This window comes from Octopus bimaculoides, chromosome 1 (assembly GCF_001194135.2).
Source record: "Octopus bimaculoides isolate UCB-OBI-ISO-001 chromosome 1, ASM119413v2, whole genome shotgun sequence".
In the NCBI taxonomy this organism is placed as follows: Eukaryota; Metazoa; Mollusca; class Cephalopoda; order Octopoda; family Octopodidae; genus Octopus; species Octopus bimaculoides.
The window spans coordinates 58109006-58123895 of record NC_068981.1 but is presented as its reverse complement, the minus strand read 5'-3'; the positions used below and the strand labels follow the sequence as shown (position 1 = coordinate 58123895).

The window sequence follows — 14890 nt, the reverse complement described above, 5'->3', positions numbered from 1 at the left end:
TGTATGATCGTGTATAGAGGAATATATTATTTTATTTAAAAGAGTTCCAACTCTGTCTGTTTTTTATGTTTTATTTATATTCTTGTAAAATTAATGTGGGATATAGAATATGGAATATATAATATATAATATAAAAATGGATGGTACAATGAAATGAAGTATTGAATGTCTTATTGAATATATGGAATATGTCTTATTGAATATATGAAATATTGAGTGTTCAATATAAAGGATTAAATATATAAAGGCGAATACGTATTTTCAGTACCTTGTGGTATTCATCATGGCCGGTATCTGACAGACTGTAACAGACTGTACATATATTTATGAAGTTAGATATATGTCCAGTCATAATGACCAGTGGTTTTGTATCCATCTTCAAATTTGAAGGGGTTATATGCCCTTGGCCATTAGAACCAGACAAGTCGTTTATAAAGCTAAGTGCTTTATGGATGTGAAACCAAGTACATTTTGATTATCTTACCTCCATTAAAAAATTGCCATTTATATGAGGTGAATTGGCCAGGTTGCTACTTTGTCAGTATCTTGCAGTTTTTCATTCCTGTTCTCTATGCTTTGAGTTCAAATACTGCCAAGGTTAACTTAGCCTTTCATCTTTTTGGGATTGGTAAAGTAATAATCTTGTACTGAGTTGGAGTGGGTATAATTCACTTTTTTTTCCCCTCTCCCCAACATTTTGCTTAGCTCTCTTTCCCTTTCTGGAAGAAATTGGCTATGATCAGCCCAAGAGAGGCATGGGTGCCACCTAGTTCAAATAATGACCAACTAAGTCATAGTTTAAACTAGTAATATGTCATTATGGTGCCCCTATGGCTCCAACTGGAATTGAGAATCTGAGGCGAGGCATTACATGTGCGTGCGCACGCACACTCACACACACACACAAAACCGAAAGATAATTTGAGGAAAATTTAATGTTAAAAAATATTAAGTGGGATGATGTAAAATATTGAAACAGGAAAATAATACCTTTGAGCAAGCTTATTTGACTTTTACTGGGAAGAACTAATAGAAATTAGATTGGTGTTGCTGCTGCTGATGATTTTTACCTTGATTTTTATATCTTTGGGACAACCCCATAGATATCTATTGAATATACAGTTGCCAATATGATTGCTGGATACCTTTTCTACTGCTAACCACTCCATCCTTAAGATACGAGTTACACCTATTTGTAATCTGAGTGAAGTGAGCTGTTACAGGTTTTCTGTTATGACAGGATATAATAATGTGCAGTTATTACCACGTTATCGTATAAGTCAACCCCTTAAATTTATGGCTGTCTAACTCTAATGTTTACTTTATTGTAAGATATTTTATCTAAAATTTCTTTAATATATTTTTTCTTCTTTTACTTTTAGGAATTCCAGGCAATCTACCAACAGTTTTTCCCTCATGGAGACCCCAGCAGATTTGCTAGTTTTGTTTTTAATGTCTTTGATGATAACAAGGTGAGTTAACTTACATTTTGGAATATAAGTGCTTAGAGAGTCTTTATCTTCATTCCTACTGTTATATCTATATATTAATGTCCTTCCACAAATATAGCAGTTAAAAATTGTATACTGATGGAAAATATCTAACAATATATTTACAGGTTATTCAAACAAGCTATTTACATGGTGTTCTCTGATTTTCAAATCAAGGATTGAGAATGCATTTTTCTCCACCATGAAATAAAACCATTATATCTGTAAAAAATAATATTCAGATTGTTTTATGATTAATTTTTTTTAATACAAAGTCGGCTAAATGATAAATTTTCGTTAGTGAGTTCAAACCAATTTTACATGTTTCCTTGTTTCTCAAGGAAGTTAATCCTGCTGTAAACAGACATCCTATCTTGGATGAGATTTATTTTTTGCTTGTTTATTAGGATTGAAGACTCAAGTTAAACACGGGCACCATACAATTACTTGTGATTTCTGAAGATATTATCTTTGTGAAAATATGCATGTATGTACACGGATCCACTCTTATTCAGTGTTCAGTTCCCTTCTATTTATCAAAGCTGCTAAGCCATGATAGAAGAGTTTAAGATTGGGTGCCCATGAGAACTTCAATATGCTGATGACCTTGTTCTTATGGTTATATCTATAGCAGGATAAGAGAAGAAATTTCAGGGATAGAAGGAATGCCAGTAATGAAAGGGCTTTGAAGTGAACTTAGCAGAGACTAAAGTGTTAGTAAACAGCAAAACAGATAGGACTCTGCTCCCATCAGAGAAATTACCTTACTTGATGTGTGGAATGCTTAATGTTTTAAAACTAATTAAAAGACAAGTGGGAAGAAACAGTAGTGTCAGACAGGAATAGTTTTTTGCTTTATATCTTTGTTCCGTGTTCAAATCCTGATAGGGTCAAGTTTCATTGCTTTTAGATTGATAAATAAATATCAGTTATATATTGAGGCATGGAAGCATTTATCTGACTCATACACTGTTCACTTTCCAGACATTTGTACAATACTGCATATGCTTTATGTGCACTTTTGACAAGTTGTAGTGCACCTGAGCACTGTATACAATAATTTCATTTTTATCATTATTATATTCTATCAAGCAATTGCAACTGAGATGCATCTTACAATATTGTTTTAGGAATCTCTGCCCCCTTTAGGTTTGGTGGATCTTCAATTTCACAATGTAAATTTGTATAATCATCCTTTATTACAGTGTGGAAGTCTCCAAAATATAGCAACTGATGTAGCCTGCTCTTCAACACAACAGCAATGGCTAGCAAAGCCTAACTTGTGTTGAGTAATAATTGCAAAGATAGGTGAACTGCTCACACCATTTACTATAACTTTGTGTCATGTAAGAAATTAATATTATAGAACCAACTTCTAGATGACTATACTCTGAGGAATTCCTTTTAATCTCAGTATTTTTTTAATAATATTTTCCTTCATGAATTATTAAATTATAATTTAGTTTGTTATATAACATTTATTATTCACTTCCAATTATTGATTTCAAGCATAAACACAAGGCCTCAATTTTGGAGGATAAGTTATAGTCAATCAAATTGATGCCAGTACTTGACTGGCATCTATTTACCCTCAAAAGAATGAAAGGTAAAATAAATCTTGGCTAGATTTGAACACAAGGTATTTTGTTAGACATGCTAAAGATTCTGACAATCTACCATCAGTCCCCTAATTATTTTCACCTATTTATTTATTCCTCCTTGCTTCTCTTTCTTTCTCTCCCTCTCTCCCCCACTATCTTCTGTTTCCTTCTGCTTTCACCCCTCCATTTCTTCTTCCCACCCCTTCTTTTCCTTCCTGTTTTACTTCATGTGCTTCAGCCACTACTTTTCTTTCCCTCTCACCATTTGTCTCTGCCTTCTTTCAAATTAATGTAGAAGATATTTATTATTTAGAAACCTATTTTAAAATAAATCTTTAAAATCAATATATTAAAGATTAAGAGGTATTATACATTGATGTTGAATTAAATATGTTTTATATTTTTATCTTTATCTGGTATAGAAACACAAGCTGTTGATAATACAATGGAATAATTTTATGAAAAGCAAAAAAATTTTCCCCAATATTACCCTTTTAATTGGTTTCTCTTAGAAATATGCCAGTTACATGTGTAAAAATATGCGACAAATTGACAGAGTTGTTAGTGTGTTGGATTTAAAGCCTTATGGTATTTGTTATGGTTTTCTGCACTCTAAGTTCAAATTCACCAAGGTCAACTTTGCTTTCATCTTTCTAGAGTAGATAAAACAGCATCAATCATGGTAGTGGATAAGCAGAGCTGGATCATCATCATTTAATGTCTATGTTCTATACTGGCATGGGTTGAACAGTTTAACAAGATCTGATGTGTCCAAGGACAACATCAAGCTCCAGTGTCTGCTTTGGCATGGTTTTTATAACTGGATGCCTTTCTTAACTCCGACCACTTTATAGCCTGTGAGATTTATTGCAATTCTTCACATTTCTGAGTTCAAATCATTCTATGGCCTACTTGAGTGATAAACTTTATCTGTTTTCCAATTTAACATCATCCCCAGGGTGCAGCGCTTTTGGCTGAGTCCACTTTGTTGCAAGAGTTTCAGACAAGCTTTAACCCTTTAGCATTCAGATGACTCTGTCAAATGTAATGCTTATTTATTCACAATATTTTGAATTAATTATGCCTTATCTCATAGCTGTAAGACTTTGATGTGATTGTATATTTTTAGAATGATAACATAGGGTAAGTGTGAGAGGCTGGATATGTCTGGTCTGATCATAAAATAGGGATATTATTTGGGCTAGATATGACCAGTTTAAATGCTGAGGGATTAAAGATACCTTCTTCTCCACCTCCCACCAATATAGGAGGCTCTGTAATGAATGGCTCATGGACACTGCCTTCTCTCCTGACTATAAGATAAATAACAAGTAAGTTATTTTATAAATTTGGATATTTACAATGGATTGGATGGGTGATGCCTTCTCTGTAACAGAGTGGTATCAAATGGTGGTAGTAGTGGGAGATTTTTATGGCAGAAAACTTAGGTAGAATTTGTTAGAAATGGACCTCAACATGTTAGATCTCTCTTATGAAGTGATATACACAAAGAAAGATTTGTATTGTAGATTTGTTTGGCCTAACACATACCTCTGTTTAAGATTATCTCTCATCCTTTGGATACTTATAGTAGAGTTTGCTCTGCTCCAAGCACCCAGAGTAATGACTACTTTCAGGAAAACACATGCCCAGCAATTCTCATCAGAATCTTTCCTGTAATAAGATTGATTGTTAGAGAGTCCAGAAAAGAAATTCTTAGTGGAGGCCTACATATTCAATTTATCATAATAATAAAAATGTCTTAAATGACATCAGGACATAATTTATAAAATATGTGCCATTGTTAGTACTGCCTGACTGGCCTTCATGCCGGTGACATGTAAAAGCACCCACTACACTCTCTGAGTGGTTGGCGTTAGGAAGGGCATCCAGCTGTAGAAACTCTGCCAAATCAGATTGGAGCCTGGTGTTGCCATCCAGTTTCACCAGTCCTCAGTCAAATCGTCCAACTCATGCTAGCATGGAAAGCAGACGTTAAACGATGATGATGTGTATAGTTATTGAGATCAATATCAATATTAGGCTGGTATATTCATTTTTCCCAGGGGATATTAAGCAGTCAAAATTTAGTAAGAATTGTAAAAATGATTTTTAACAAATTTATTCAAAGTGATGTTGGAAATTGAATTAACCTAATATATTATTGGTTTTTATTTTATCAACCCTAAAGAGTTGAATGTCAGCCATTTCCCTAAAGATTTGTATTCAAGATGTTAAAAGATGTAATAAACGCATTAAATATTTCATTCAAAACTCAACCATTTCTACTAGATTATCTCCTTGATTATATTGACGGTAATTGAGATAATGATAAAGGTGGTGGTGAGTTAATTGTTATATCAATAATAGTAACAAAGGTAATAGTGGCAATGATGATAGTGGTGAAATGAGGGTGGTAATGGTAATGGTGGTGGAGGTGGTAACAATGGTTATGATAATAATGATAATAATTTCTCATTTTCGAACAGGTCCAGAAATTTAACAAATTTATTGTTGATTCGGTTAACTACATTATATTTAAGAGGCCTACTTTATTTATAAGTGGCTTATTTATTTTTTTATGGTTTAGTCAGTGAAGGAAGCGTTATTACTATTGTAGGAAGTGAGGAACTATTCTCAGACTAAATACCCAAGTCAGAGGTTTGCAACAGAATGGGCTCCACTAAAGGCAGCTAAGGGATATGTATTTACTTTAGGGATGGATTAGGGTTGCCTTTATAGACAAAGTGGAATTCAACTCAAAACCTAAAGGCATACAATTCTGTACTACAACTTATTTAATCTGATATTTCAGTGGTAATGGCAATAATGGTATCAAATGTATCCTGGTTTTAGAATATATACACCATGTTCCTGTATGTTGAGAAATGGCAACAAGAAAGGCAACCAGACATTAAACACTGACTCATTCTACATGTCAGCTTGGAAAAGCTGATGTAAAACATCAACAACATCTATGATGATGATGGTGGTGGTGATTGAGATAAGAACTAAAAAGTACTGCCAAACTACTGTATGTGGCAAGAAAACTGAGAAAATCCAGAGATTTGCAAGGCAAATGTATGACTGTTATTGAAATACTTGCTACAGCATTATAACAGCTGTTTAAGAGACTGAAGGACATTGGATTGAGAACCAATCAATGGATATGCAGAAAGTTGTCATCAAAGTCCTTCACAAATTCTTGAGTTGAAGAGATTTATCTCTAAGTCTCAAAATATTATATTTGTGTAGTATAGTCCCTTGAGTATGGCATATAACCAATATAATCTGCGTGTTTGAAAGATGTGTTTGTGAAAAGAACTCAAATTATTTTTCAAAATATCTTGTTGCTAAACACCAATATCCTGAACACTGATTAGATATAAATAAGACAGGGAACATAAAAATTGATCACTGCTTGTGTTTTACCTAAATTTCTAAATATAAGTCTGTTGACATTATCAAAATGTAACTAAGGTTTATTAAAGATATTAGGGATTTCTGATGTAAATACAGTCACAAACTGTGGAAATAGAAACAGGAGGTGGTTAAATATTTAACCTCATATTTGACTGGTACTTATTTTATTGTCCCCTGAAAGAGCAAAAAGAAATATCAACCTCCAGAAGATTTGAATTCAGAATATAGAGTGTAATTAAATATTGTAAAGAATTTTGTTCAATATGCTACAAATGTTATGATAATATTCTCAGGTTTACTTATTTTTTAATAAATACAATAAGGGTAGGATAAATAGAAGTGGTGGCCTTCAGTTCGTTTTCCAGGATAAATAGAAGTGGTGGCCTTCAGTTCGTTTTCCAGGGTCATTACCAACATAAGTGAAAAATCATTAAATAGGCATTGGAACTTTTGCATTGTTGGTGTAATGATACAATTAGTGCTGATGTTTTTCAAGTAGACACTAGATCAATAGTTGGCATAATAATTTCAGTTGATTCAGTTAGTACTTGGAGCTCGTTTTTATAAGGCTGAGATGGCTGAAAGTACAAAACACAAAAAAAAAAAAAAAAAAAAAAAAAAAAAAAAAAAAAAAAAATTCCATTGAAGTATTACTTTATAGCATTGTTACAAGACTGCAAATTCTGGGAGAGTACATGACTGAATTGATCCCAGTAATAGATGAAGGACAAAGTTGACATTGGTTGGATTTGAAATCAACACATAACCATTGCTATTGAATTCCACAGGGATTTGTGTTTGATGTTTTACCATTTCTGTCGATCCATGATATTGATAATGATGATTATAATGTTTACTCTGATGTTTACTTCTACCATTGTTAGCCTAAATTCAGAGTTATATACACAAACTTAATTTCAATCAATCAGGTGTAAAATGAAATATCTCAAACAAGTGTAGTGCGATTGCTTTATACTTTTCAATGATATTATTTTACATTATGAATGGGAAGTTAAAATATCAACTTGTGTGTATTTGTTAAGAAAGGGTTAGAAAAAGTTCAGGGTTCTACTACCTTTGCTGTCAGAGTGAAGGGCATATTACATGATGCTTGTGTGCAAAGGACAGTGAACCTGAGGCTTGAATGCTGAAGACCTGTGAAGAATTGAAAGAAATGAAGCAAGAATGCTTTGCTGGATGTATGATGTCAAAGTGCATGAAAGATACAGTACAAATGAGAGAAAAGCTATGTATATGAATTATCAGATGTAGTTTGCAGGAGAGAAAACTCCATTGATACGGGCAAGTGATGTGTATAGAAGAGAACAGCAGCATAAAACAGTGCTGGGTAATCAAAGTAACTGGTGCCTGTGGAAAAGGAAATCCTAGAAAGACATGGAATGAAACTGTGAAAACTGATCACAAGAAATTGAACCTCACAAAAAGAATTTAAAAGATGAATAACAACAATTCTGAGAAAAAAACCCGATCTCTCAGGCAAGCATGGTGGAAAGAATGCTTAGAAGAGGAATGTTGATGGCTGGGATGCCCTTGCTGCAATTTACTTACTGCTCTTCCCCTACCTCTCATTTACTGTCTTCTCTCCTCAGCCTTTCTTCCTGAGAATGCTTTCACTACTTTCATCTTCTGCTCTCACTCCACCTGTATGGTGCTCTCCTCCCTCCATCCTCTTGTTACCTCACTACTTTCACCCTCTACTCCCTCCCACTTCTATGTTACCCTCCAGATTCTTTTCTCCCTGTTCTTGCTGTGTTCACTCATTGCTCCCCCACTCTCTGCCTCATTTTCTTTTACTCTCTCTCCTTTAGCTTCCCCCATGACCCCAAGACCCTCTTATCTATTCATTTCTGACTTTCCCCCATAAACCCCACATCTCTCATCCTTTGCTGGCTCTCTCCAGATCCTCACCATCCGCTCTATATCTTTCAAGTTCCCTTTTCCTCACAACTTCCATTCATACTTGTCATTATAGTGTAGGATGGTCCTGGAACCTCCTACACAACCCATTTTATCACCCTTAGCACCCTATCTTACCCTTTCTCACTAACCCTGACACTAATTTGTTCCCTCTCCTATTCATACTCTCTCCTCTAATAGTGTCTACTTTGTTATTTTCTACTCTACTACCCATTCTCTTCCTACTAGTTTCTTTCAGTTACAGAAGTTCTTTTATTGGAGATTTGCAAGTTGTGAGCCAACCTCACCAGTGTTGGTGCCACAAGAAAAGCACCCACTATACTTTTTAAAGTAGTTGGCATTAAGAAGAGTAACTACAGAAGCCATGTTAAAGCAGACATTGGTGCATAATGTAGTCCTCTAACCTGTCAAATCCTGTCAAACTCTCCAACCCATGCCAGCAAATGTTAAATGACATATATAGTTGAAATTTACAGATATAGATAGGAAGATAAATAGACGAACTATCTTCACAATACTATATTCTAAATTTAGTTCTTTTTATTACTCAATATCTTTTACTAAAGATTTGTGTATTATGAAATTAATTTTCCACCTAATGTTTCTTGCATAGATTGTTTCATTCAGTTATTTGACTATTTGAGCTAGCTGAATATATTTGAACATATCTTGTGTGATTCCTGTCATTGCTGCAAGAGATAAAGATGACATCTTTCTTTATATTAACGTCTTAATATGACGTCTCTCTCTTGTAGTGATTAAACTAACAAGAAGTAGAATAATGGCATTCATGACAGGATGGTAGTACATCCAGCTTATAAATTTCATGCCCAAGGCTAGATCACCAATGATCAAGGAAGGTAGAAGATAAGTTTTGCTATTCAGATGATTTTGTGTCTGTTGATAAACTCACAATGTTATTTTAGCAGCTGAATTCTATAGATACACTGAAAGTGACTGACTGTATTGATAATTCTGAATTTCTTTCTGTATATAAAAACCTGTATTATGCATAGTGATAATACCATAATTCTCTATATTCAGGGGCTGTACAGACTAGAAATAAGTGTGGTTTGCTTAGATATATGATATGAATCTGAAGAATATGTATCTTAAATATATTGCTATTGGGATGCTGAAATGAAACCATTATTTTATCAAGGCTTTGTATATTGCAGTGAGTGCAAAATGTTGGTAGCTACTCTATTTTATTTTACAGTTTTGAGTTCAAATCTTACTGCCAGCATCATTCATCCCTCTAGTTCTGGAACAAATGCCAAATAACATACTAAGTGAAGTTGAATATTTTTTTCTTTTTTTACAGAAAAGAACTTTATTTTAAAGAAAGAATTCCTTATTCTGTTTTAGTTTATTGGAATAATTTTACTTCATCAAATTTGAATTCTAGAATTTCATTTTAATGACATTCCAATGCTTTAAAAGGGTATCGCAATTTGTTTGAAGCATTGCAATGAGTAAACGATATGTTTAAGAAATAACCTTTTAAGCAATGAGGGTGAGAATTTAAGCAAAATATGTAAGGTGATACCAGTAAATAAGAACTAAGACATGATACTGTATTATCTTACATAGGTTGTTTAATACTTTTTGTTATAGCTGAAAGGGGGAATCTTTCCCAAAATATATGATAGGTCAGAATGGCTTGTCAATAATAAGGTAATACAATATCTTGTCTTTGTTTTTTTACTTATGTACATCGTATTTTGCCTAACTTTTCACCTGCTTTGCTTAAAGGTTCTCTTTAAACATTTATAACTAACTCGCAAGACCTTTAGAAATACCATGGTATAAATCAGCATATTTGAAAACATGTTAGTATATTAAACACAAACAAAGAGTTTCGAAAATTCGTTTGCCATTTAGTGTCCAATTTTTTTTATTTAATTTATAACCAAAAATCTTTTTTTATATAACTTTATCTGATACTAAATATATAAAAAAACTTTTATTACAATATTTGAAAGACACTCCAGTCTTGATAACTAACTAAAGATATCTCAGAAAAATACAAATGTTGCAGAAATATGATGGATTGTCCTTCTGGTCCTAAAAAAAGACCATGGGCACTAATGGGTTAATCAAAACAGTGATTTTAAATATAATTGAATTTTGCTTGTTTACTATCTTGTAATACATTTGACAGATATGTGTTTTATAGTTTAAGGAAATAAAAAATGAATTAAAAAAGATAAAGCTTAATCATATATATTGATTGAATATTTCCTGTATTGATGGGACTAATGTGGCTAATACCTAACCTGATGATGTACAGGTCAATGTGGGCAGAAATGTGATTGTAGAAGAAATAGTTGCAACAGAGTTAATTCAAGGAGCAGGTGGTAGAGTAAACCATGGCCTTGTTGTGGTACCACAATCAAAGTAAATAATTTTCTTGCCAGTAAACTTGAGTTTAAGTCCATAAAATGAAAAATAAGAAGAAAAGTACTTATTGAATGGATTTTAGGGCTTTTATAAGATTTAATCTTTAAAGCGGAAACTTCTCAAACCTATATATTTGATATATTTTCTCATTTGATATAATTCCTCCAAACCTGAGCATTAAAATTCATGATTTTTTTTCTATTGTCTGAACTTCATTGCAGGATGGATTTATTACTTTCAATGAGTTCATTCGAGCTCTCTCCATCACTTCCCGAGGATCCTTGGACGAAAAACTTGACTGTAAGTTTTTGTCTTTTTTTTTTGTTTTTAATGGATACAAGGGAGTTATAGCATACTCATTTATAATTTTAAATAAAAATTTTTTTAAAATTTTAAGCTTTAGATTTCATCTTAAATTAGTTAAACTGAAATATACAAAATATTTTCTTTTAAATGTTTATATAAAATACAAAATATTTAAATCGATTGAATTATTTAATTCCTGATATTACATTTATCCAGTGATATGGTCTATTAAGAAATCTATTAAAATAGACTGACCCTCACCCGATCAGCACTCACCTTCCTTACCAAATATTAGAAATGTTCTATTTATTATTTGTGTTGATGAATAAAGAATTCAGTTGCCAGTTTTGTTTACATCTTCTATAAACTATTGCATATGTTTAACTAGAATATAGTATACTGTTGTAACTAACATCCATCTGTCTAGCTGGAAATATAAAACACAAGAAAGTTGTCTAAATCTATAAATACTATATCAAAGTCAATTAGTTGATTGATGTATTACATATAAAAGATGTATCCTGTGAGAAACTGAATATGCTGTCATTGAAGCATCACATTAACTATGTTTAATACTAAAGTAGTAATTATAAATCAGAAATAACCTGAGGATAAAAGACAAATCATTAACTATTTACTGCAATGTTTCTCCAGACTAAGTCATTCACATACAAACTGTAAATATTCTATGGACGTAATTATCTCTAGTTTGAGCTTGCAAGGAAAGTTATTTACATAGAGTACATAGTTATAGTTTGGGGACATCTAGTATAGCGATAGATTCACATTCTATTTATTTATTCTGAATAGAAGGTGTAGCATTCACATTTAACTTATGAGTCCTTCAGTTACTAGAGATGTTGATGTTTAGTTTGAAAAAGTATGCTTAAAACCTGCTAAGGCATCTCTAAATAATTGCTTACCTTGCTAGAAATAGCAGTGAAATCTCCTTCAAATTACAACCTACAATTTTGCAATAAGGGGTTACTGGATAATGCAATCTTAAATACACTATAACTAAAAAAAAAGAGAGTTTGGTCATCGTTGGAATACCTTCGGTCATAGGTCTACTCAGCCAGTGCTGAACTAGAGCTAAACAACAACTGCAATGAGATGGGCAGAGAGAAAGTTCCAGAATGTTGCAATTCTGGATAGAAAAGATTTGCAACATATTTATCTGGAAAAAGTGAGACACTACACGGATGGTGAGAGTCTGCTTCAATTATTATCATCATCATCGTTGTTTTAACATCCATTTTTCCAGGCTTGCATGGGTTGGACAGAATTTGTTGAGACAGATTTTCTACAGCCAGATTCTCTTCCTGTTGTCAACCCTTTTCTGTTTCCAAGTAAGTTAATATTTTCCCATGAGGGGAAATGAAGAACACCAGGTGCATAATGGTGACTCTCACAACTATCATGTGATGACAAGGCAAGGAGACAGTAACATACACACAGAGAAACACATATTTATACAACAGGCTTCTTTCAGTTTCCATCTGCCAAGATTTACTCACAAGGCTTTGGTTGGCTTGGAACTATAGTAGAAAATTTGTGCAAGTTATCGTGTAGTGGGACTGAACCCAAATCCATGTGGTTAAGAAATAAACTTCACATAGTCATACCTGTACCCATACCCACAGCTGTGCTCATACCCATGCCAATGCCCCACAAAATATTACCATTGCCTTAGATTTGAGATGGTAAATATCATTAAGTGCATTAAAATATTCAAACCCTCAGGAATTGCAATCTCTTTAGTTTTAACTTTTTCCTTTTTCTTCACCATTTTACTGTTGTTGTATAGGTCCAGTGAACCTTGAGTTAGTAGGTTTACAACACAGAGGTAGTTAGTTGAAATGCTAGTTGCAGTCCATAGATCCAACACTCTAAATAGATGATATCTCTATCTGGTTGAGGATTACATTATTTATCCAACATACAGTTGTTTACTATGAGATAATTTAACAGGTTGGCCTTGTTGCTATTCTGTCGTTGTCTAGTCTGTTTCTATATCCTTGTTACTATGTAACCCACAGGTCAGCTTTTATTCAGCAGTCTTATGATACACAGCTAGGCAGTTAAATAACTATGCATGACCCATGGATCTGATGCTCTAATTATATCATGCCTCCATCTTGCTAATAACCATAGTGCACACTCTGACATATAATAATGAATCATATAGGGTGTAATGTGACAATATGAACATGTACTCTATCCACTCACTATCCAACCTGTTTCTGCATCCTGTAGATTTTTGCAGTGGCTATAGTTGATGCCAGCAAAGTGGAGTTATTCAGAGTGCAACAGTTGCTACTTATCTGGATTTATTATTAGTAATGTAAAAGTTAGTACAGACTTTGTGGGGTTATTGATGTTGCAATTATTTCTGTTTGAATGAGTTTTTGTTGCTTATCTGGTAGAAGCAAGAGAGATTGTATTTTTAGGAATTTGTTATAGTAATGCCCTGAAATATTATGTTTTGATAATAGGGGGTGTTTTTTTTTATAGTAACAAGGGCTGTGCTTATTGAAGCTCATGACAACAAATTGTGCTCCTTGAATACTTACGCAGTTTTTTATATTTTTAGTATTTTTTTTGTTTTGTTGAGTAGGCTGTTTATGAGTGTGATCTGAGTACAACCTGCAATGTTGCACAATGTGCCGTTTGTATTTTATAGTGATGAGTTGTGGAGATATTGGGGTAATAGTAGGACAGGTATAGCCCACAATGGCTTTAATGGATTATTTGCATATCACTCAAGACAGTGTGTGAGAGAGAATCGTGATGTTGTGGGAGAGAAATGTGTTCGCATGGATGATGGTACACTTGCACTAAACGAGGCTGCAAAGAAAGAGGTTTAGAGACACCACTGCAAAAGGTTGCTCAATAAAGAGACTGAATGGGGGTAAGAGAGTCTGCCGAATGTCAATCCAACAGAGGGACCAGCTATCCGAGTTGACAGTACCATGGTAGATAAAGCAATTAAGAGTATGAAGACAGGGAAAGCCCCCAGCCCATCAGGAATCACTGTAGAGATGCTCAAAATATCTGGCAGTGTAGGCTATAGCCTAGTCACCCGTATTGTTAACCAGGTGATACACGAAGGAGTCATACCCAATGACTGGTGCAGCAGTACCATAGTCAACTGCTACAAAGGTAACGGTGATGCTTTAGATAGAAATAATTAGAGATATCAAGTTGTTAGATCAGGCAATGAAAGTCACGGAGAAGGTCATAGCCCAACTAATTAGGGAGAAAGTCAGTTTAGATGAGATGCAGTTTGGGTTCGTTCTAGGGAAAAGCACCACTGATGCTATATTTCTAGTAAGACAGCTGCAGGAGAAATACCTAGCCAAAGATAAACCTCTGTACCTGACTTTCGTTGACATGGAGAAAGCCTTTGACAGGGTCTCCCGCTCCCTTATCTGGTGGTCAATGAGGAAACTAGGGATAGAAGAATGGTTAGTGAGAGCTGTGCGAGCCATGTACAGAGACGCTGTCAGTAAGATGAGGGTTGGCAACGAGTACCGTGAAGAATTCCAGGTAGAGGTAGGGGTTCACCAAGGTTCAGTCCTCAGCCCCCTCCTATTTATCATAGTCCTCCAGGTAATAACACAGAAATTCATGACAGGATGCCCCTGGGAGCTCCTCTATGCTGATGACCTTGCACTAATTGCTGAGTCACTATCAGAACTAGAGGAGAAGTTTCAGGTATGGAAGTAA

The 14890-nt window shown here is 34.0% G+C and overlaps 1 protein-coding gene across 3 annotated transcripts in view; it reads left to right on the top strand.

Annotated features, from left to right (window-relative positions):
• Positions 1 to 14890, top strand: part of LOC106873006 (neuronal calcium sensor 1) — a 191188-nt gene that overhangs the window by 157783 nt on the left and 18515 nt on the right. For all 3 annotated transcript variants that reach the window (XM_052967011.1, XM_052967014.1, XM_052967017.1), the window contains 2 exons: positions 1383 to 1472; positions 11077 to 11155. In XM_052967011.1, the coding sequence (XP_052822971.1) occupies positions 1383 to 1472; positions 11077 to 11155 (169 nt within the window). The remainder of the gene's footprint in view (positions 1 to 1382; positions 1473 to 11076; positions 11156 to 14890) is intronic.